Genomic DNA, 24,425 nt, shown 5'->3' on the forward strand with positions numbered 1-24,425 from the left:
TTTATGCAACCAATTATCTAGCTTATTATTCTCAGTGGGACTACAAATGGGAGCCCATAGATTCGAAATATCAGCCACTGCACTGGAGGTCAGCTCTTCGCTTCTGAAAAGCGATAAACCTCCGGCGGATGCTAGATTTGTTTACTATACTCGATCCACATAAACTAGTGGGGAAATCTCATTTGATAAATGAAACAATTGTAGGGCATTGTATCGCTGGCAGAGGAAACGGCGAGTGTGTTGCAAGTCAAGATTTTCTTTTTGGGGTCAAAGCTAATGCCGATTATAATGTCCGAATGCTTCCAGTTTTTTTCAATTGTTTTTCATTTCATTATTTACGAGCTGTTAACGAGAGAACTAAAGTGGTGAGATGTTGTAAAAATTGGTTTTTTGAGTAAATACAAAATTAAGTAAAGGTTTAAAAATCGAAACCCAAAAAAAGTTAGTTGTAAAATAATTTTAAATAATTTTATTTACTTGTTCATGCAATAAGAAATGTGATGTTTTTGATATTTTTAGGAAAGTCAAACCAATTAGCTTTTAATCTTTTTAACCTATTACACTTTTTTCCTTGTAAAAATTGTAAGTCCCTTGTAAGCACTTCAACGTTTGTCACCTTGTTCTTTTCTTGATTTATTTTCTTAATTTTTTCCCATTTTTGGGGCAACCTTCACGGCGGCCAAAACATCTGTTGCGTATTTCCGCACTCTCCATTACAAATTTCCCATCATTCAGTCGCACCTGTCGTGCCATCAACTTGTCAAAACGAGACTGGAAAAATCAAAGGCCCTTAAAGAGGCCGAGGGGCATTAATGACCTCGGGAACACCTTTTTCAGGCAGAAGAAAGAGGAAAGTGACGAGCTTAAGTAAAGCACATTTAAAGAAACCGTAGCCCGACAACTTATTTTTACCCACCAATTGTAGAGTACATTATGCTGGGGTATATTATGTTCTTTATGACGTACATAAAAGGGAGAGTTCGTAAAATATATACATATCTTCCAAAAATGATCAGATAATAACAAATATTTGAAGCCGATAAAATGTAATTTTCTTACTTTTTTTTTCGATATTCACTAAAATATAAAGAGATTTTAGGTAATGTTTATAATATTGGCTGTACTTATTTACAAAGATCAGGATGCTGCCAACAAGTACGCAGTTGTTTTACCGATAGAAATACAGGGTATATTGTTATTCTGATGCCTTTTTCTATATAAAACTTCTCGTCACTTGTTACTCAATTTGTCTTACACTTTTATTGTTTTCTCTTTATGCCCCTAGCAACATTTTATTTTTATGACTTTTTCGCTGTTGTTGCTTTCGTTCTGACCAAACGGTTTCTGAATGAGACGCGACTTCAATTTTCGCTGCTATTTTTCTTCTTCTTGGTCTTTCCGTACTTTTTTTCGTAAGAATTCGGTAGACATTTAATTTAAATTCTAGTTTCTATATAATATGCTTAGTTTTTTTTGGCATGGTTCATTGTACACATACCAAGCCCCTAATTGAGACCCCTGCTATATCGTACTTTTTCGGTTGACTCAGCGAGCTTATTCTTCTCTCAGAACATTTCTCACTCTCTGAATATTTCTCCATTTCTATGGCACTCTGTTGTTTGTTTTTGGTGGGCCCTAGGCCCATTTTTCAGTACTAGCCGCGCCGCCTTTGCCGTCGATTGTGTGTCCGTGTATCCATAGTTCAGCAGTGCTCTCATCTCGATCGAAAATATAGTGCCGTACTCTCTCTGTAAATCTAGCGAAAATGGTCAACAGCGAATTGTTGCCAGCAAATTGCATTTAATTAAGTCTAATTGAACCCTATGCCGCACAGTTTGAGAGTCATTGAGTGCCAACGCCAAATAAAAGCTGCTTGTAACTGCTAATTGAACTTCTCAATTGACATTTGTGATGGTATTACGTTTAGGGGGGTTGTCGAGGGTGTATTCAGGTAGAGGTGATTAAATTTAATTAGCAGGATTCCCACTGTGTTGACCATTATTAGCTGGATTTTATGCAGACATACAACGAAATGTGGGGAAGAGAAAATCATTTTAATTTTTTGTAATATTAATATTAATAAATCTTTTTAATTTTTTTGTCTTTATTTATTTTTATACAAATACAAATTAATACAAAATTCTTTTTTTTTCATTTTTTAAAAGTATTATAAAATGTATAACGCATATAATTTTGTGGTATATATATAAAAACTATTTATTTAAAATCCAAAAGTTACCCTGTGCTAGCTTGTTTGATAACAAAGCTCGTCGACATCCTGTACTGCAGTCATCTTGCAAATTTCTTATCACCTCAAGCGGCAGGCAAACAACTCATGTTCAAATCATCTGTTTTTATTTTCCCTATACGTTTTTGAATGCGCGGGCGGGTCATGAGTAATTGCGCAAGAAGCAGCAGCCTGCAAATCTTTAATGGCGAAAACAGATTTTTGCACATGCCAGCAAATAGTTGGCCAAAACTTGAATGCAAAACACCAACAAAGTGTGTGTGCGTCTCTTTTTACGCCTTCTGCTTATGAGTTGGCCTATGGGGCGTATGCTTAATATTTATGAGATTCATACGGGCAAGGCATGCCAATAACACTGGGCAACCAAAGTGGGATGGCAGATGTGTAGGAAAGGCATTAAAAGTGCTTCTCGAGGGGAATGTTTTTTTAAAAAGTTTCGTTTTAAGGCATAAGTTTCGTTATCAACATATTGTTGGCCTGTGTTGACTGGTGTAATTAACAGCATTTTCACAGAGTTGTCGTTGTCGCTTCGGAAAAATATAAACGAACTGCCGACAGTCTGAATCGACCATCAAGTGAGCAAAGACTTCGCGGCGATGCAAAAATAATTTGAATTTTTCTTGAGCCTTCAAGAGATGAGCATTCCTAAATAATGTGAAAAAGATATATAAACAAATCTATAAACACTTGCACACCATATAGATATAGGCAAATGTATGTGAAATATCCCATGGCTGATGTGCAGTTGGTGAACGATCTGCTCCTCGATCTGCGGCACATGAAAAACGATTGTGTTAGTCGATACACGAACCTCTGTATTCGAATATAGACTTATCAGTCCTCTCTCTCCTTATATATTTACAGCTGGAACTGCTGCAGCGCAAGGTGGACGATCTGTCGGATACGCAGAACATAGCTGAAGATCGGACCACTCGCACCAAGACCGAATATGCTGTGCTCCAGGCCCGATATCACATGCTCGAGGAGCAGTACCGAGAGGTTAGTATGAAAACATATTTAGTATTACAATTTACAATTCTAATTTATTAAGATCAAATGCATTATGGGTAATAATGTTCCCTTTTAAGTAATCAAAGAGTTATCTTTCCAAATCACTTAAAAACTATAGAACTTATACATGTGGACCTTATGTTTTTTTGTATTAAAAAAAAAGAGTTTTAATATTAATATACATATATTAATATATATATATATTAATATATTTTTTTATTCGTATCATTCGCTTCATGGATGTTGAATCTAATGTATTCCTTTCCCTTCCAGTCGGAACTGCGTGCCGAAGAGCGTTTGGCCGAGGAGCAGAAGCGGCACCGCGAGATCCTGGCTCGAGTGGAGCGCGAAGCATCGCTGCAGAACGAGAACTGCCAGATGAAGATCCGGGCCACCGAGATCGAGGCATCGGCACTGCGTGAGGAGGCCACTCGATTGCGTGTCCTGTGCGACAAGCAGGCCAACGACCTTCATCGCACCGAGGAGGAACTTGAGCTGGCCCGCGACCAAATTAGCGTTCTGCAGCAGGAGCACGAGGAGCAGGCGCAGGCTTTGCGTCGCCAGGAGCAGGAGAAAAAGAACGCCGAGGATCTGATGGTGGAGCTGGGCAGTGAGCTGCAGCGGGCCCGCGAGGAGAGTGGAGCCCGGGCGATGCCAACCACATCGCCGGAGAGCATAAGACTGGAGGAGCTGCACCAGGAGCTCGAGGAGATGCGCCAAAAGAATCGATGTAAGTGGGAAAGTTGAGGTTCTGCTAGGAAAATTATCACTGGTGTTTCATATTCCTTGAAGTAGTTCATTGTAATTTCTATTCGATTTACCCCTAATAATAACCAGTTTAAAGAAAAAGAATTTAGTTGTAATATTAAATAATGCAATTTTTTGTGGGGTAATGCCTAGAGAACTTAATTTCCATTTTACAAAATTACCTCGATCGATCTATTTAAAACTTGAGTTCCTTTAAATATTTTAAAATAAATTCGAGTAGCTTCTTGATATCCAAATAATATTGAATTATTGAAGTTCCTTTGTGAAAAATGCTTAGAATAATTTTTGAATTATTATATTTATTAAATACCTTCAATCAATGCTTGATCAAACCAAGCTAATCATTTTGTTTTTTTTCTACAGCACTCGAAGAACAGAACGAGGAGCTTCAGGCCACGATGCTGACCAACCAGGCCACCATGCTGACGAATGGCGTGGAGCAGGGTCGCCATCTGCTGAACGGAACCCTGAATAGTTTGGCCCAGGAGCTGGAGGAGATGTCACAAGCCCAGGTGTGTATTTTGAGTCCAGCTGTAACGTCGCCTGCTTCCGCTTTTAGTGTAGTCCAATCCGTCATCCCCACACCCACAAAAACACAGTCTAGAAGCCAAGTCCAAAAGCACACGCACAGTCACCGCAAAAGAAAAACTGATGAAAATGATATTAAAAACCTACAGTTTGAAAGCCTCCTAGTGTCCGTATTGCCCTGCGTTTACTATGAAATATATTTTTTATCTGCCCACATGTGTATTTAAATTGACATTTATTGTATTACAGGATTCTGTGGATTCAGCCACATTAGCATCCTTAAGTCAGGTAATGCTTCAATCACGCAAAAGCCACAATTAAAAAGAACAAATAATAAAACACGGTTTTGGAGCCACTGTGCACGCATTGCAGTTTGACTTAAACTAAATTCGACTTAAAATTAATGTTGGTTCATGGTTATCTAATTTATCAAACTCATTACGGACAAACTTTCATCTGGTCAACTATCTAACATTCATATGTGTATATAAAAACCAAAAAAACTGTTTCTTTTCAATGTTATTCGTGTTAACTAAGAATGAAACTAATGAAACCCTATGTATTCCAGCTGCAACAGGCCTTCCAGGAAAAGGAGGACGAGAATGTTCGACTCAAGCACTACATCGATACCATTCTACTCAACATCGTGGAGAACTATCCTCAATTACTGGAGGTTAAGCCCATGGAGCGAAAGTAAAGCAGCCAACCGGAAGAAAAAACCAATCCCTAGGCACTCGATAGAGTACCACAACCACCTAACATCAACTAAAATGAATAAACTAACTGAACTTTACTTTATGTTAACTTTTTAAGCTACACTCTATACATGTATTTATGCCTAACTTAAGTCGTAATTTATTTTATAACAATTTAATGTAGATTTTTAAACCAAAACAACACAGAGAACACAAAGATTGCATGTCAAAATGATGAGAAAGTCCTTAATTCGATTAGAGAATGTTTTGTATAAAGAGAGTCTAAAATTGTGTAAAAGTTTATTTTCCTTCGTTTCTAGTTTGAGTTTTGTATAGTACGTGTTGTTGATCCCTAAAGATATTACTTATAAATATTGTTAGATCCTAAGTCTAAAAAACTGGTTTAATCTTAAATGAAATGCAACCCGATAATTTATTGATAATTGCTGGAAAATCTGATTGCAAATATGTGTATGCATGAAATGAGATTTTATAAAGTGTTAACGTTTGATAGGAGATACTTTCCAATTTTGTTCTGGGGCAGCTAAGAAGGTTTGTGCTAGGAGAAATTTCTATATTTCATATCTGTTTTATATCCTTTCTCAACTTCGTGTAGACTTTTTTAAATTAAATTGCACTTCCAGAGAAGATATTACTTAGTTTGCCCCGAAAGCAGTTACAAGAATCGATCAAAAAATTTGCGTTTATGGTATGGACAATCCCAGGATATGAAGACGTAGTTTGGTTTGAAGTGGATCTGAAAGAAAGCAATTATCACTGGTAGGAGTTATTCAATTGAGAAGTTATATCTTAACCCACAAACATATGTCAATGTATAGCACAGTTAAAACTAATCTTACTCTGCATATATAACCCAACATAAAATGGACATAATGTGCAAACATTTAGGGATAGCACATGAAAAGGTGTCACCTAGAAGCTCCAAACGAAAGCGATCCCTAATAGTCTAAGCAACAGAACAACTCAAGCGGTCAACACTAAAATAGTTAAAATAATATCCAAGAAAACTCAAGAATCGATGTGAAATCGTTAATCAAAATTTAATTGCCTTAAATTGGAAGTTTTTAAAGTGTGTTAAGAGCTAGATAACTCTAACAAAAAAGTCCAAGCGTTTAATGCATACTGAATAGTGTGGAATTTTAAATGTAATTTACCAGATGCAAGTCGCTGAATTTGTATCAAAATAAAAAGAAGAATATTTTATAAACAAAGACTCGCCTTTTTTGACTGGGCGAAAACCAAAGCGATGCTAATTGGCGAAACCCGTTCAAAGACAATGCACATAAATGCTTAATTTATTAAGGAAGCTCGATGCGGAGAACTGGTTTTGTTCCCAGGAACGGTTGCGTAAGATCTTTTGAGTTGGAACTCCTTATATAAGCCGGGTTATGGAGCAGTCAAGGACAGAGAAGACATTGGAGTTAAAGTTGCAAGATGTTTAAGCCGTGTTATTCCTTGGCCGCAGGTGGGCTTCTGAATATCCTTATCGAATGGAACACAGGAATGACTCTTTATATATTTTCCAGTGCTGCTGTGTTTCGTCTTCACCACAGGGCAGGTTGTGCCAAATTCAGAAATCGGTAGGATTACCATCCAAGTGCCGTTGCTGTCCAATGGAAAGCCCGTGATCGTGGCCAATCAGGATAGGGAAGAAGTGGCCACCGTGGAGGAGATCAAGCCGGGAAAGGTTCATGTCGTCCAGGAGGTGGTGGTGCCACCTACAGTGAAGTCGGATAACAAAGTCCGTATGACCAGATCTGTCTCAAATTCCGGACAATATAATCATGGAATTACGAATCGAGGAATACCTAATGACGGTATCCCTAATCCTGGTATTCCCAACCATGGTATTCCGAATCCTGGCATCCCCAATCACGGAATCCCAAATCGAGGAATACCTAATGATGGTATCCCCAATCCTGGTATTCCCAACCATGGTATTCCGAATCCTGGCATCCCCAATCACGGAATCCCAAATCCAGGAATACCTAATGATGGTATTCCCAATCCTGGTATTCCCAACCATGGTATTCCGAATCCTGGCATCCCCAATCACGGAATCCCAAATCGAGGAATTCCCAATGATGGTATTCCCAATCCTGGTATTCCCAACCATGGTATTCCGAATCCTGGCATCCCCAATCACGGAACTCCCAATCCTGGCATCCCCAATCCCGATGCCTCCGAACTTATGCCGGTCGTTGTAATGCCCCCAAGTCAAACCACCGACTCACCCGCATCACCATCGGCTCCCAAGCGAGTGCCAACTAGGAACTGCTTCCACCTTTTGATGGGAGGCATGACAACCCAGTCCCCAGGGAATATGATGACAATGACGCCGCCAACGATGGAGAACTGCGATGAGCTGTGCACCAAGCTCGAATACTTGCCTATTTGTGCCCACAACGGGATCTGCGTCCATGAGTTTGCCAATCAGTGCGTGATGGACACCTTCAATTGCAAACACCGGGATTTGAGCTTCCGAGCCGTGGACGAGGATGTATGCAGACTGGGAGTTTGTATGAGGCGATGCAAGGAGGACGAATTAAAGCTGTAAAATACCCTATTATACGAGTTAAATAAGTTTTAAATCAAAACACTATTCAAATAAAATATAATAAATAATTTCATATATTCTAAATGACCAATATTTTGATTATAATAAATAAATAAATAATAATAAATAATAGGTATACCTATTTGATTATTTTCTTCAATAAGAAACTTTGAATAATAGATAGGGAATGGAGCTGCAGCAGGGGTTTTGCATCTGAAAAAATAATACAAATAGGGCCAAATGGAATAAATAAGTGTGTCACAGAAACCGTTAACCCGTTTTGTTAGAGTTTTGCAGTAAAGTTTCTCTTATTTAAGGAAAATTTGTTTCAAAGCCTATTACTATTTGGTTGGTTATAAATCGTCTACTTAATTTGGAACGGATTCTGTGCCACCGAAATATGTATTTTAGGGTAAGTTTAGTTGGAAGAGATTTCTGAAAATTCTAAAAATTTACAAAAAGGGCTAGAAGCGGATGAAACGACTGATGCTGATCAAATATATAAATACTTTATTATCTGGTAAAAAAAAGTATCCTTCCTTGCGTTTAAAACTTCTGGCTGTAGTTATAATACTCTCTGTAAGGCTATAATAGCTTTCAGTGGGCCAAAACCAAGAAATTTTGTTGATGCAAAGCATATAGCTGTCCGAAGAGGTCCGTTTTCAAACGGTATCTACGTGCGCATAAATATTTCATGGGGTTTGGGAAAGTTACAAATTGAAAGCTTTTTTTAAGAAATCCCGAAATCTCTTTTTTATTTTTAAAAGTACAGCCCAAACATGTAACAAGAATAAAGTTCATCTCGTTTAAAGGAGTTTTATTTAAATTTTCTTTCACAACCTATCAACCGGAACCCACTTCACAAGCCGAATTCCCTGAGATCTGACTCCATGCAAAGCGGCTGCCAATCCTGCATGCACCGATGATCTTCCACCGTCTTGAACATTTTCTGGGGATTGCGGCAGTTGTAGGCTGTCATGGCACAGCGGCTCTCAAACTTCAGAAGGCATTGTCCGTTGGTGGCGCATACAGAAGGATCCTTTTCGGCACAAAAATAGTCACATTTATCCTCGACTTCATCGGCGTAAACCCTTTTCCCATGCTGATCAATGCTTAAATTGTTGCTATTTGAAGCGGGTACCACTTTGGCGGCAGTTAAGGCAATGCAAGCTATACAAAAATGATTTTGTTATAATTAATTAATTATTCGTTTGGTTTACAAAAAAAAACGAACCCAGAAAGAATAACGACAGCAGCTTCATTGTTGGTTTGCGATGTAATTTCGGCTGAAACTGTTTATGTTGATTTTTGATGCGTTTACCTTGCCGTGTTTGCGGCAACTGTAAAACTGTTGAATTTGCCAACGACTGCCCACGATTTTATATACCCAACAGATTTCTGCTGATAAAAGCTTTTGGTTTTTGCTGCCGATGCTGCGGTCTGTCCTTCCTGATTCCCTGCATAATCCCTTATTTTAACACCTGCCAGAGATATTAAATTGCATCATCATCAGCGGCATCAACAGCTTTGTCTGTCATTTTTATTCTTATCTGGCTTGTAATTAAACGGCCAGCCTGGCTAAAAATAAAAGTCTGAAATGCCAAATTTGCATACTTATTCACTGAGCAGAAAAACCCGATCTAAATTCAAGAACAAAATTCTTAGTTTAAGACCGAAGTTATAAAATGGATGTCTTGAATTAAGCAAATTTTTATTTAAATATAGAATTTTTTTAGCGATAATGATTTAAATTTGTAAACTCAAGATTTATGATTGAAAACAATTTTTTTCACTGTATTTGCCGCCTAAAAGTATGCTTTGAATTGTGTTCAGCTTTTATTAGTTCTGGAAAATTCCGCGTGGTTATGTGACGGCGCTAAAGACTTTGTTGCAAAATTAAATATTATACTATCCAAATCTGTATTATGAATAAATCTGCTTAAACTTTAACCACTTTTTAGACGAGTAGGCCAAATAATTCTCTCAGCTGCTCGAGGTTGAAAGTAACTTAATACCAAAAAAAAAACAAAAAACTTTAAAAACATTTCTTGACTATCGCAATTAAGAAATTTATACTTGATGTAGTGAGATGTTTGCACATTAAAAGGAAAATAGATAGTTAAAAAAATAGTTCATCTGTTTATTACATTTAAAAAAAAACCCATTTACTTCAATATAAATAAAATAAGTATAAATAAATACCTACATATTCAAATTAAATTGATTTGTTTGTGCATATTATATTTTTTGGCACCTTAAATAATTAGACATAATTTGTGGACACTCCAAATATATCTCATAATTTTCCGTTTTTAAAATGCCACTTCCAGACATGATGTTCCATAAGGAAACGATTAAAGCTGTATGTGAGAGATATTCCCAGCTGAAAGACAAGTATTTCTCATCCCCTTCCCCACCACCTTCAAAAGCGGGAATCTCAGCTCACTGGTCCGTTCAAGCGCAACCGAAAACCTGTTAGCATCTCGTGTGCTGAGAATTTACATAAAAACCAAATAATAACATGAGCAAATATTATTAAACAAATCGTTTGCAAGGCTGGTGACGTTTAAGGGAGCCCGAAAAGCCTTTATAAAGTGCCAACATTTTTCGAAAGAACCACAGAACGCCTTTGAGTGTCGAAAAGGAACGCAAGTGTGGATTATCAGACAAATATGAAAGTCATTTTGGTTTTAGGTGAGTTGAAGTAGACTTTTAAACTTAATTTAAAAAACGGCGAAAGTCATAGCTCCTTCTGGATAATAAAAAATAACCTATTCAAGAGATAAAAAGCAAATCTTGATAGCAAATCTTTGGTATTTTCAGCCATCCTGTCGCTGGGACAAGCCGCAGAGTTGCCCCAGACCACAGAAGCCGCAACTGCAGCCACAACGGGGAAACCCCGGCCAACGGAGCTGCCCATTCACATCCAGAACCTGATAACCAGCCACATCAATCATGTACTCCAGCATATTAAGAACAAACCTCAGGACTCGAACACATTGAGTGGACCGGTGGACTGGAATGGGAGTGGGAGTGGGAGCGGGGCGCCAGTGGTCAAGCCCCATCCAGATCTCCTTCCACCACTGGCACACACTGGTGATGTCCTTGCCACTCCCTCTGCCGACATCCCAACGCCTGCACCTCCGCTGCAATCTGGCCTACAGCCGGTGCAAGCTGGCAGTCCACAGGTGAGGATTACCAATCACCAGGCCACCGGTACGCTGATCCATCAAGGAAGACCGGTGGTGCAGAACAAGGTGGTGATGCCGCCGGTGGACCAAGTGGTCCTCTCGCTGCCTGGCCAAGAACCCATCAATGTGGCCGAAAAGCTTAACAAACTGCAACAGCATGTGACCAAGGTGATGCAACAGGCTGAGAAGCATATTCCTTTGGCTGTGAACCAGGCCATTAAGCAAAAGAAGGAACAGGAGGCTCAGAGGGAGAAGGAAATTAACAAGGAGGATGAAGAGGATCATAAGGACCCCGAGCCTTCTGAAACAACACCCCAGCCAAACGGATCCAAAGCAGGTCGCTCTCTGGTAATTCCCGAAAAGGTATCCAATATCGTCAACCAAGTCCACGCCCACATTCCCCAACTGATTGCCCAATATAAGGAGGAAATTAAACTGGGAAAATGCAACTTTGAGTGTCCCAAAGCCTCTCTATCCATATGTGCCAGCAACGGCAAATGTGTGGTCAACTTTCCGGGACAATGTGAGCTGAGCCAGTGGAACTGCTTCAACATCAAGAATGGTAATGGTTATTTGACTCCTCTAAATGACTTATATTTAACAATCGTATTTCTTATTGCAGTTTTCCATCAGGTTCACGATTCCGAGTGCCAAAACACCATTACTTGTTATAAGAGGGATATGATGTAAGCGATTCCTACGGGAGTCTAAGAAATTGTCTCAGCGAATTTTCATAACATTCCATTAAAAACATGTATAACTTAACATTTAATTCGAAATAAACATACTTATAAAAGTGATCAATGTTGTATATTTAAAATCATTATTTTACTTATAATTCATACAAAAACTTTCCCACTACAAAACAATTATTTAAAAATAGACGGCAAACAAGTCAAAACAACCAAAAATTTATTTAGATAACATAAATAAATAGTTTCTAAAAGTTTAGAGAACTTTTTGTGTAAATTTTATTGACTTTTTAAGTGCCATCTCTTTTTCAAAATAAAATTTTTTAACATTTAAAAATTTTTTTTTTTATTTTCCCTAAGAAATAAATGTTTTTTTAATTCTTATTTTAAAACGAACAGACTAAGCTTTCGATCGGTTCCTACCATAACAAATAAAAGGTGTACCAACCTACAGACCTCTCCCATAAAAATTGTAAATATAAAACAGTTACAATAATACATTTTATTCTAAAAATCGAAGCATGAAATTACTAAAATGGCCATTCTTCATAATCATTGCTATTGCTCATTCGTTTTTCCCGACAATTCCCGTAGCCATATCCGTTTTTCACGCCATTTTCCGTATCTGCCAAGAAGTTGTTTGCTTGACATTTTATCTTCACTTTCGCCACACTTTCACAATTGGCGGGAACTCGCTGGGATGTCGATGTCCCATCTGCTCCTGGCAAGCAAACGATTGCGCGGCAATCATCCAATTTGTCAAAATGGCTTATTAACGGATTTGGTTAAGAGCCGCACGACGAGCGTAGCGGAGTTGGCTCAAATAAATGCCATTATCATTGATTTGCCAATACAAATGCCACAAAACCGACAGCGCCAAGGGAATGGGGATAGCTTGGCTTTCCAGATTGGAGCGTGGCCAAATGTGGAATCGACAGCTGGGTACCGACTTGGCCAACATTTTTGCTGGGGCTTATCACTGAAATGTTGCCACATGTAGCCGAGCGACGATGGTAAGCAGGATTCCCGAATCGAAGCTTGGACCCGTTTCGAATGTCAGACCTCCTGGCGATAACTGGCTGCAAATGGTCTATGCAAATTGCAGCTCCGACCAATTAAAAAGCACTTCTGGTCAGCTAACGGAGTTCAAGGGAAGTTCACAAATGGCTTTTGGGATTTTTGTTAGTTCTCCCCGTTTTTGTTGTTATCTCAGAAAAAGATTGCTATCTCGTTGTGGGCACCTATCAATTCCTCCAACCTATATTTTACATATGCCCAATGCATCCAACATGGTAGGTTTGGCCAAGACTAAGGCCCCATCCTCAACTTTTAACTATTCGCTGTAGCATGCGAAATCTACGACATCTATTCGCCTTTTGGGGCCCATAAATTTTCCACTTTTTCATCCGCAATCCCCCGGGAGATCTTCTGAGTGCAGAGACTCCTTTTGCTGGATTCTCCGCCGTGTTCTACAAATGTTTGACTTAGTTTCGCCCCATCTGGCTGCCTGCTGCGTGTCTGGACTGCTTTGCTCTGTTTTTGGCCAGGTCCGCAGTGCCACGCATGCGTCTTGGCCATTATGTGCCCCATCCTCCGCCGAATTCCCCTACATTTCGCACAGCAGCGCACAAAAAAAATCCGTTAACTCTGCCGCTCGCTTATCTTAGCCAAATGCTTTGGTTTGGCTCTGGCTTAGCCACGTTTACTGCTCCCCAATGCACTGTGCCAAAAATCTTAGGCAACTTTACGAAATAAAAATCCGTTTTAATTGTATGTCTCAGAATAAAAATTGCCAGTTAGGAATATTGAGGATAAATTCCCCCTCCACTTAAGTGAAAAGTAAAAAAAATGTGGCTTTCAAAAAGTGTGCAACCAAAAAATTTGTTTAAAATATAAAAGATGTCCATACAAATATTAAGTTTTCTGAGTATGTTAAGAACTCACTTCTGATTGCCTTTTATTTTTTGTATTCCCAAATTTGTGTTTTTCATACACAATTTTTTACAGTGTGTGTAGGCTGTCTCTGGTTAATGCCAAATGCGTGAGCTGTGGGCCGTGCCGCATTTGATGGCTTGGATAGCCTCGACTTCAGCCTTCCAGCTTCTGCTGGTGATTCTGCTCCTTTGGTTGGCTGCAGAGCAGAGCGGAAATGCAATTAACACTTTGGGCCGTAATTGCGTGCCAAATGCATTTCGTTGGCTCTGTTGGCAGTCCACATTGGCAATGGGCAGAGGAAGATCGGAGAATCGGAGGACTGGAGGGAGAAACAGGAATATATGCTCCTACAAGCTGTCTTGTTTTGATTTGCTTGGCTCATTTGCAAGAAATGTGCCCATAAATCAATTTGGAAATGCTCGTTGACTACTGTCCGCTCTGAAATACTCCCTGCAGAGACCATTCTCCTGGCTTCACTTTTAGGGTTTTTTGAAGGTGGCTGCTTTGGATGCTTTACAGTTTCGGAAAAGTTACAATTTTTCAGGTTCGTTAAACATTTCTGGCGAGTTTAAGGGGCACTTGCTAGAAATTCCGGCTAACAGTTGTAGCTTTAAAGTTCTACTATATTTTTACAGAATATGTAGAATCGATCTTCTGTGGAAATAATCCAAAGATTTATTGATTATTTTTCTGCGAGATTTATAGATTATTTGTCTGCAAGAAAAAACGAATATTTATGATGGGACTCACATTTTTTTCAATTGAATTGCATTATACATGAGTTATGGCATTGAAGAAGATACGTTATTCATTGGCTGCAACCAAGAATGGCGACTTGCATTTCTTATTGCCCCTATTTAATTCCTAACTTGATCCTTTTTCAGCTCTATAATTTCGCTTTCATTTTACGTTCTACGAACCATAAATTGGCTCCTTAACTTGTTTTATTCTCGACCAATTATCCGCGATTTCCACACAAATGCCCACCAATTTGGTAATTCCTGGTGGGAATGACTGGCCGCAGCATTTCCTGTTCTCCGTTTCTCCCACATTAAATGCTCGCCTTAACTTTGTTTTTCATTTAAGTGAAATTAATTGAGTAATTTGATGCGAAATGTTTGCGACACGCAGAGGAAAAGGCGGAAAAAGTGGGAAAAAATGAAAACAATTCTACAAACAGGACTGAAGAGGGGAGGTGGGTGGTGGATGAGGCGGGGCGGTGGGCAGATAGGGAAGTGCGGCAGATGCAGATTATAAAATGCCCGCCAGCCAGAGCAGTTGAACCGGACTGAAAAGGAGGCCAGGCAACAAAATTTAATATAAACCATATTAACTTTGATGGCAAATGGCCGTGGGGCGCAATGGTGGGGAGGGGGGATGGGGAATAATCGGGGGCGGTCTCCGGGGGGAGGGGCCGTTCTGGGCCCAGTCCGACAACACATGTTTGATGATGATGCGCGCTTTTGAAGTCGCTGGCAGTTAGGACCAACGTGGGTTCCAACCGCCTGACAACCGTTTAAAAAGGTTTTATTTACACCGAAGACAGCGGCTGGAGCGGGACGGCAATAGGCGGCCAGAGGGAGACAGGTAGCCCGAGAATCAGTCTTGGCCTGCTCCAATGTGCAGCGCAATTAAGTTGCCAACAACTTTGAAATTATGCAATTATGGGTATGAGAAATTGCCTGGAAATTACACGAGGGACTTGACGAACAGCAGCGGCCAAGAAGAGCAAGAGCACTAAGAAAAAAACTGAATTAAATAATGGCTTTGAATTTTGAACTAAAGATGTATTTTCTTGAGATATTTAAACTTTGCACCTTAAATTAAAACAGTCAGCTTTCGTCTACTGCAAGTTTCATTTGTTTTACTCATAATAATTTAAAAAATAAAGAATTTTAAAAAATTTATTATCATTAATTTTTTGTTTTATTAACATTGTGTAAACAAAAAAGAAATTTAAAATATATATATATAAATATATATAAATTAAATAACCTTAAAATGTGTTTTTGCAATATATTATTGTATTATGTTTTGCAATATTAAAAATTTTATTAAATAACCAACATTTTTTCCGAGTGCCGGAGCAGCTACACTCATAGAAATTTTTACCCTAAATCGCCCTAAAAAACTGACTTTTCGCCCGTGGATTTAGAAAATCGCCCATAAATCGTATCCGCTGGCGATTCGCCCGTGTATTTAGAAAAATTTTCTAAAAAATCCCGATGGAAATTTGGTTTAATTTACGGTGATTTTTCTTGAAATAAGAAATATTTTCCTGTTTTTAGGGTGATTTGCCCTAATTTTAAGGTGTATTTTTCTAAAATTAAGGGCGAATTTTCTGTTTTTATAGGCAAATGCCCTAAAAAATTAGACAAATTAAAAAAAATCGTGTTTGAGCATGCTTAACTGAATTTGGGAAGCATGTTTTTTTTTAATCGTCTATATTCTGGGAACTGGGACTGCTTTAATTAAACAACACCGGCGGAGGACACCGTTTCATATTATTGTATTGGTGTGTAGTTTATATGGGAGCCGGGTTAAGAGGGGGGCCCGATCTATACAGCACAGCCGTTAGAACTGAAAAATCATGTTTGTAAATGAATTAGGGAAATAAATATGAGGAGAAAAAACAACTTACTTTTTTTGGTCATTGCGAGAATCGAACCCACGACCTCTCGGTTTAGAGTCTAACGTTCTACCGCTGCACCACAGACCCATCGCGCAAGACGACGAACAAACTCTGCACACATCTTATTTTCTTGAGGTCTACGTTATAATATGACTAAAGGCAACTAATCCGTATATTTATACCCTTGCAGAGGGTATTATGATTTCAGTCAGAAGTTTGCAACGCAGTGAAGGAGACGTTTCCGACCCCATAAAGTATATATATTCTTGATCAGCATCACTAGACGAGTCGATCTAGCCATGTCCGTCTGTCCGTCTGTCCGTCCGTCTGTCCGTCTGTCCGTCTGTCCGTCCGTTTCTACGCAAACTAGTCTCTCAGTTTTAAAGCTATCGGGATGAAACTTTCGTAAAAGTCGTATTTCTATTGCAGGTAGTATATATGTCGGAACCAAACGGATCGGACAACTATATCTTATAGCTCCCATAGGAAGGATCAAAAAAAAAAACGTAAAAAAATTCTAGCTCCGGTGTTTTTTAAAATTTTACCTTCTACTCTTGGGAAAATTTTTTTTTATATATTTTTGAATTTCGGTTTTTCTTGTTTTTTAAATCGGATCACTATATCATATAGCTGCCATAGAAACGGTCGAAAAATTAAATGGAAATTAATGGGAAAAAAATTATATCTTTGTTGGTTTTTATTACAGTTCCTTCTACTCTGGGATATGACTATTTTGAAATATTTCCGAATTTCGATTTTAATTTTTAAAAGATCGAACTACTATATCATATAGCTGATAGAAACGATCGAAAAATTAATGTGAAATAATAAGAAATTTAACATTTTTGCGATTTGTAAATTAATAGAATGATCTGCAAGGGTACATAAGCTTCGGCTTGCCGAAGCTAGCTTCCTTTCTTGTTTTTTCCTGACGACTGTGACAATTAGTCCCGTTTTCTTGCCCGCAAACACAAAGTATGCTTTTAACTCAGAACTCCCATACGTTTTTAAGGTTTAAAGACTACTTTAATTTAAAATTCGGACGAAAAAATGTCCTCAGTATTATAATGTTTACAAAAAAAAAATATAAAAATCAAGTTGAATCACACAGGGTTCGAACCCACAACCCCACGACCTTAGTCCTCATATAGCAAAGTTGAAAGCGCAAGTGATTAGACCGCTGGGCTACCGAATTTCACACTTTTGGAGTGATTTTTAAGGCGAATCGCCCTTGTATTTAGACAAATTTTAGAAAAAAAATTAGGGCAATTCGCCGTTGGATTTAGAAAAGGTCAAAACGAAGCAAATCGAACAAAATCGCCCTAAATATTAGAAAAATAGAAAAATTAACCCTAAGGGCCGGTTTCTCGAGTGCCGGCTAACATTTCTCGAACAGATAAAGTCCCTGCTAAGGCATTTTGGCTTTCTCGAGCATCAATGTGAGAGCTAACTTTGACAGGGACTCGGAGTCCCTGTTAAGCGTTTTCGGCTCGATAGAATGACAGCTGATTTCCCAGAGCCAACTAAGAAGAAGAAACGAAATCACAGCTGACTTTTCCTTTGAATTATACCCAAACAGCTGATGAAATAATCGAAGCACGCCATTTTTTGCGCTCTACAGCACAATTCTGTGCGTTAACAGCACTCTGTAATTGTTTCTCGTTCAGATAAATTAAAGCAGTCGAGAAAGCGGATTTGCTTTTACGAACAGTTTATCTGGTATTTAAGTTTTTCGAACAGATAGCTATCAGGGACTTTGACAGGGACTCGAGAAACCGGCCCTAAAAATATTTTTTTATGGTCACCTGCCTTAAATTTATGGCAAATTTGTCGTGAAAATAGAAAATTTTTCTCAGTTCAAAGGCGAAAATTTTTTTAGGGCGATTTTCTAAAATGAAAAAAATTATTTTTATGAGTGTAAAGTGGAGCTTAAAACAGCTCAAGTGGAGCCCGGCTCCCGACTCAGAGCCTACTTGATTATTTATTAAAACGAAAGTTAAACAGCGAAAGGAAGCAATTTTCCATATAAAAGAAGCGAACTTCGCTGCTGAGGAAGCCGGGATTCGTCGGGCCATGTGTCTATGCAAGTTTTGTGGCCCCCTCCAGAGCGTAATTGCCATGTTTAAAGTGTGATTAATTTGTAATCATCAAATAGGCAAAAACAGCCATGTAGAGAAGAGAACTCTGCTCTGCAGCTCCGTAGAAGCTCGGCAAATGTTTGCATTTTAAGTTGCCGGGCAGAAAGGCAGAAACGAAACGAAGTCAAAGTAAAAGCCAAGCCAAAAGACAGGAATTGCCTCGGGATGAAAAAGAGGCGGTGAGCGGGCAGGGGGCGTGGCGGGGATGAAGAAGTGCGGGACAACAGCGTGTTCTCTAAGTAATTGAGTTTGCTCGCCGAGGCGTTGAAAGTGGCCGAGAATCGGGGAAGTCGGAGAAGTGCCGGCCGAGGAGATAATGAGCAAGCAAAGTTATATGCATAATGCTCAGCTCCACACTGATATGTAATAGAATCGTGATTGGCTACCACAAAAGTTAGGAATATTATTATCTCTGGAAGTTTTCCGCTTGAACGGTTGTTGGATTTATTTCAACTCGTGCACAGTTAACCCTTTAACCAAAATCAAGAAAATTGATATTTTTGAAATAAAATGAAATTAATTATTATGGGGAGCAGCCTTCCATTCAAATACTACTTCTTAAATAATACTGCCCTTAAAAATAGTTCACATATATACTGTTATATTTATTCCATTTTACCTCAACTCTGGGAAGTTCAAACTAGTTTAGATTTTAAATATGTAAATCTTGTTTTTGCAAATAAAATCTTTTTATTGAAGAACAGAAGCTGGTAATCAATTCAGAAGACTTTATTTCTTTGTCAATTCCCATTCTATATATCTGACTCCTAATTATGACCATGCCAAGATGTGAACACAGTGATCCAAACATTCTTTATCAATCCTTTATCGTCCAACAATCGTGATTGTGGCATTGGCATTGCCAATTTCATTAGCCGACAACTTTATTAGCACCTAGGAGAAAGCAAAGCGGATGGTTTTGGTCAAGACTGCCTAGTAAACACGACTCTCAGCTGGCCACGACTAATTACAGACACCGGCTGCTTGAATGCATCCAGCAGATACGCGTACGAGACATAAAAGCCAATCGCGAAAGCATTGCCATTAATTAAGCCAATGTATAAATCTCGCATTGCTCCGAAGCCAAAAACCAAACAAAGCAGGAAGCTGGCCAAAGTCATCTTCTCGGACCGCCTGCCGCGCATGTGCGGATCAGAATGGCCATCAGTGCTAGCTTTCCTTATAAAAAGAAGCTAGGAGAAAGGTAAATTTAATTAATTCAGAAAAACTTAACAACATGCAATGTATTTTTTTTATAAAGGGTCGTTTGATGAAAAAGAAGATTTAAAATTTAAGCAGAATTATAGTATCCATTGTTAAATCAATGTAGGTATTTAAACTTTTGTATTTCCAATACTATTAACATTAGCCTGCTGTATCAGGAACTCCTTTCTTATTCGAATTTAAAAAAATGGATTAAAAAATTACGGCTCTTGACCTTTAAAAATAGCCAGATTCATTTTCCACAACACTGATGGCCATACAGAAGACATGGTGGGGAGGAGTCGGAAAAAGAGGGGCCAAACCGTGGACCCGTCCAGCCCGACATTCCAAATAATTACAAGCTATAAAAATTTATGAGCGCCAAGGTTTTTCTTTTGCCACCACAAATCGCGAATGCGTGTGTGAGCCTCGGGCGATGGCCAAAAGAAATATCAACGTATCTCCCAGATACACTACACTCACCCATAAAAAAGTCGCCTCTGTCTCACTTGTAGCCTGCTCCGGGTTCCTTCTGCTACCGGTTCCTTCGCCGGTTTTGGCCAGCCTTTTGTTCTGGTTTCGTGCATTAATTGAAAATTAAGTTGTGCCGATTGGGTGGCGCACTCCTCAATCTCTCACTCGATCCATCATTCAATCATCCCGTCACGAAATGTGTTAAAATTCAATTAGAAATGCTAGAAAAGGAGTGAATTTTTATAACGGTAGATTTTTATATTTCATTATATCGTTGTTTAAATTTTACCGTACATTTTACGACTCACTGTGGATTGTGCTTTAAAGAGAAAGGTCTTTAAGGTCTTACAAATTGAACTTTTTCACTATTTTCACAATTTCTAACCTAATTTAGTTTCTCACTGTGGCGAGATCTTTTATTTAATGATATTCATAAATAAAGAAATTTTCGTTTTAAGCATATTTAAACATTCATTCTAATGCCTTAATCTACGAACTATCCCTCTTCCCTTTTAATGTCGCCACATGTGTGACCACTCTTGACCTTCTTTCACATATTTATTGATTCAAGCTTCCTAGGTGACCATCGGTCAAAGCAGGCATTCAATTTGAATCGTTGTCATATGAAGTCAACGCAATAACTTCTCCCAACTCAAACCCCACTTCGAATCCTGAACCTGGAGCTCAAGTGATGGCTACATCATGCTCTTCCACTTGATTTACGTCTAACTGTAATCGAATAATATATCAGGCAAAAGGCTAGTCCCCAAGTTGCCAGGTAGCTCCAACTATCTCAGCCACAAAAACCAATCCAGTCTGCGGATGCCCCTTCATCCGTCCCTTTTATCAGTGTGCACCCCGAAAAACATTAGATACTGTTTTGGATATTCTAAAATGTAATCCTTTTTAATCTTGAATGCTGTGCTATTCATTAAAAGAATAAAACTATTACCGACTATAAAAATTAAGTTATTTGGAATATTACTTAAAGAGAATTGCAAACTAGTCTGAATGATTTTTTCCAGTGTTCCTATTTGAGTGTCTGCTATAGGCCAAGCTATCCCCTCTACTAAGTCCCCACACGGGGCAAATTTAACGGCACGACAACCTTAGTCAAAAGCTCAGGCATAAAATCAATTACATTGACAAATGAGCAGCTGACAAGCAAGGGGACAGGGAATGGGGTGGTGGAGCGTGTGGAGGGAGCATGTGTCAAGGCGTCCCAAAAGCGCCGTTTGCCCTGAGGCCAATGGATGCTACGCGGTCCAGCCAGGTGAGTGCGCACAGTGTGTCAGGAATAAATAGAAAAAAACTTTAATAGTGAGCTACTAGATTCAGTACTATATCGGGGTAAACTAACACCATAATTTTGTATATTTTAAGTTGTACATATATGCCTAAAATCATGTGCGTACTGTTATTAACACAAAATATCCCTTTTTATTCTTTTTTTACGATTTTTTTAATAGTTTATATTGTCTCTTGTTTTAAAATAATTGAAAAATTAAAAAAAAAAAAAAATTTTACTAGAATGGACATAAATATTAATATTATTACTTTTTTCTTAAATTATTTTTTTCATGTGCAGTGTTCTAGAACTATAATAACATAGACTGATTTTATCCTATCACAGTGTAACTTTCTGTCATTTTAGTACAAACATACAATGTAAAACGGACCAATAAATTATAAAAAATAAATATGCTTAAAGTGATCACAACATTGTATCACCCAGTGATTTAACATTGCTTTTACAAATACTATTAATATTAATAATTAAAAACCCACGCTTACAGAGATTCCTGTCCAAACAAGTTTAAGCCAGGAAACGTAACTGTTATAAGTTTTATTTTAAAAATCACACTTTAACAGTTATTTTCTGATTTGAAAGTAAAACTCAAAGAATAACTGTTATTTTTTGAGTTTTATAATAAAAGTTGACAAATAACAGTTATTCGTCGTGATCAAAAATAAAACTCAAACTTGATTTATGGCGATTTTGTGGGTAAACAAAATTTAAAAAAAATATAGGTATAAAATATGCGCGGTTGCCTTTTTTAACAAATTTTTAGTAAGTTATAAAAAGCACGGGTATCATGTTTTTTTAATTATTTCATTTTTTCAAAAATGTCAAAGGAATAACTGTTATTCATAAAAATCAAAAAATAACAGTTATTTTTTGAGTTTTATTATAAAAATCAAAAAATAACAGTTATTTTTTGAGTTTTATTATAAAAATCAAAAAATAAAAATCATTACGGATTTTTAAACTACAATGGCTAATCAAAATTGTGGTGTATTTAAAAAGTTCTTAGGACCCTTCTAAGTGCGTGATTTTTTTGTATGAAAAATTTACAATAACAGTTATTTTTGTTCCCTGGTTTAAGCCCAACGAGTCCCACTGTATTTCACTGGCGTTGCAATCTCCAACTCCATGCTGAACAAGTAATCCGGAGTTTCGGGGAAGAATCTGTCCCCCTATCGCTATGCAGAACCCAACATACAGACCCCCACCCATTCTCGACCCATGAATTATGTGACTTATTAAAACGTCATTCGAGCTGACAAGTTGCCTTTGCCACTGTCGTTTGTCCACATGGCCTCAGATTACCTGGTACCTGGTACCTCCGCAGCCCGATTCCTTGGATGAGCAGGAAACTTCTAATTGTTATATACTGTCCATCCGTCTTGGCTCCTTCGATTGCCAGAATGTGTGTGAGTGTGCTGTGAGGTGGGCCATTGTTTATGCTCCTCCGTATCCCGGCAATCAATGAGCTGCCAGCCCAGCCTTGCCGGCTTCATCAATTTGCATTTATAATTTTCAGACTGATTGACTTTTGGGGTTTCGCCTCCGCTGCTGCTTGCACAAAATGGATAACCCCTGTGATGACAGACAGGGTTGCACAGAAGGTGCTTGCATTGGAAGTGCCGCAGTAATCCCATTTGTAGGAGCTAACAAGACTGTCGGAAGAAATAATCCAGCTAAATGTGGAGTATTTAAAAAGTGTTGGCGACACTTGGCCCTTAAATGTACAAATAACAAGTTTGATCGTGTTTAAGAATTGGTCGTGTAGACAAGTTCGGAGTCGATGCTTTCGATGGCGATGCTTAAATATACAAATTGGTTAGATGTCCTGATATTAATGAATGGCATTAGAATTAGCATTAGTACAAAAAATTATCACCAAATCACCGTTTTTTTATCAGCTTTACTTTTAAAGGTGATGCCCAGTCAAACATCGATATTTCCAACAATTAAAAAAATCGATGCATCGATGTTTTCATTGACGTTTCTCCACCTCCAAGCTTAATCTGTCATCTTTCAAGAAAGTTAATCAACAACAAATCGATTGAGGATAATTCGGTAAGCGCGTCTGTTTGAAGAACAGTATTTATTTAGAAAACCATATACATATATATGTACATACATTCGCATTTCAGCTTGGCAGCAGTTTGATACCGGAGTCCCAAATAATGTCAAAATTCGGGGAAGAAAGGGACTGCTTAATTAAATCGATAAAGGAAAGCATTGCACTATACGAAGCGCCTTACAAACTGAATCGGGACACAATTGCATCTTTAAATTCAGCTCTCAAATCGAATAAAGATGAGTCACTTGTCGCTAATATTCAGCAAAAGGTTTATGAGCTGCAAGTATTAACGAATAAGAAGAATGAAGTAGTAACCACCGACAATCCTAAAACATGTGACAAATCGAAGGATGATTTTATTTCTAAGCTGCAATTTGAATCGCAATCGAAAAATAATGAACTTGACCAATTTAATGAGAAACACTCTAAGCTCAAAAAAGAGCTTTGCGAACAAGAAGCAAAAATAGTGAACTACAGACTATAACAAACTAAATTGCACTTTAAAATAAATTCGCTTAAATTGGTTATTTCCAAACTGAAATCCGATTCGAAAGAGAAAGATAACAGCCCTACATATGTAAAAGGGATAAATTAAAACTAAAACAAGAGTCGAAAGAAAAGAGCCGTAGACTAGACCGATATAAAAAAGACTTAATAGGCAAGGACTTGAGTATTTCTCAGCTAAAAAAAGCGTCTGAAGAAAAGGACAAACAATTAAAAACATATACATTAAAAGCTAACAGGAAAGAAAACGAGCTAGCTAAATGTAAGAATTCTATTAAAAAGAAGGACAAACTTATTTCTAAACTGGTAGCTGAATCGCAAGGCAAAGATGGTACACACAAAAAAATTTGCTTGGTAAAATTGACCAACAAAGATAGTTACGTAACTATTAAAATAGTAACGTGTATTTTGTTTTTTCTTTGGGTTTGTGTCTTTTCTAATTGTGTGTATTTTGTTG

At 38.1% G+C, this 24,425-nt stretch overlaps 4 protein-coding genes across 13 annotated transcripts in view; 3 read left to right on the forward strand and 1 right to left on the reverse strand.

Moving 5' to 3' along the window:
• nuf (rab11 family-interacting protein nuf) overlaps window positions 1–6,482 on the forward strand; it is a 48,339-nt gene extending 41,857 nt beyond the window's left edge. For 4 of the 9 annotated variants that reach the window (XM_017142004.3, XM_070215670.1, XM_017142010.3 and 1 more), the window contains 5 exons: window positions 3,113–3,247; window positions 3,533–3,989; window positions 4,391–4,539; window positions 4,805–4,843; window positions 5,124–6,482. In XM_017142004.3, the coding sequence (XP_016997493.2) occupies window positions 3,113–3,247; window positions 3,533–3,989; window positions 4,391–4,539; window positions 4,805–4,843; window positions 5,124–5,252 (909 nt within the window). In that variant the 3' untranslated portion in view covers window positions 5,253–6,482. Of the gene's footprint in view, window positions 1–2,801; window positions 3,042–3,112; window positions 3,248–3,532; window positions 3,990–4,390; window positions 4,540–4,804; window positions 4,844–5,123 lie in introns of those variants that run through there. The other 5 variants (XM_070215669.1, XM_070215671.1, XM_044393859.2 and 2 more) reach the window with 3 other exon arrangements.
• A 134-nt stretch (window positions 6,483–6,616) lies between these two features.
• On the forward strand, window positions 6,617–7,868 carry LOC108057658 (uncharacterized). Its single transcript, XM_017142014.3, has 2 exons — window positions 6,617–6,736; window positions 6,798–7,868. Exons 1-2 carry the CDS (start codon window positions 6,706–6,708, stop codon window positions 7,826–7,828), a joined length of 1,062 nt encoding a protein of 353 aa, XP_016997503.2. The 5' UTR covers window positions 6,617–6,705; the 3' UTR covers window positions 7,829–7,868.
• A 749-nt stretch (window positions 7,869–8,617) lies between these two features.
• On the reverse strand, window positions 8,618–22,934 carry LOC108057652 (uncharacterized). Of its 2 annotated transcripts, XM_017141988.3 has the most exons (4): window positions 22,705–22,933; window positions 20,103–20,314; window positions 9,063–9,309; window positions 8,618–8,998 (listed from the first exon to the last, which is right to left on the reverse strand). In XM_017141988.3, the coding sequence occupies exons 3-4, from the start codon at window positions 9,088–9,090 to the stop codon at window positions 8,688–8,690; spliced, it is 339 nt and encodes a 112-aa protein (XP_016997477.2). In that variant the 5' UTR covers window positions 9,091–9,309; window positions 20,103–20,314; window positions 22,705–22,933; the 3' UTR covers window positions 8,618–8,687. The 2 variants fall into 2 exon arrangements, 1 of the variants encoding a protein (XP_016997477.2); XR_011418754.1 differs by lacking the exons at window positions 8,618–8,998; window positions 9,063–9,309 and adding an exon at window positions 19,328–19,609 and having other exon boundaries at window positions 22,705–22,934.
• Window positions 10,183–11,762, forward strand: LOC108057647 (uncharacterized). Its single transcript, XM_017141981.3, has 3 exons — window positions 10,183–10,522; window positions 10,652–11,581; window positions 11,642–11,762. Exons 1-3 carry the CDS (start codon window positions 10,501–10,503, stop codon window positions 11,707–11,709), a joined length of 1,020 nt encoding a protein of 339 aa, XP_016997470.2. The 5' UTR covers window positions 10,183–10,500; the 3' UTR covers window positions 11,710–11,762.
• Window positions 22,935–24,425: the final 1,491 nt, after the last annotated feature.

Source organism: Drosophila takahashii, chromosome 3L (assembly GCF_030179915.1).
Source record: "Drosophila takahashii strain IR98-3 E-12201 chromosome 3L, DtakHiC1v2, whole genome shotgun sequence".
In the NCBI taxonomy this organism is placed as follows: Eukaryota; Metazoa; Arthropoda; class Insecta; order Diptera; family Drosophilidae; genus Drosophila; species Drosophila takahashii.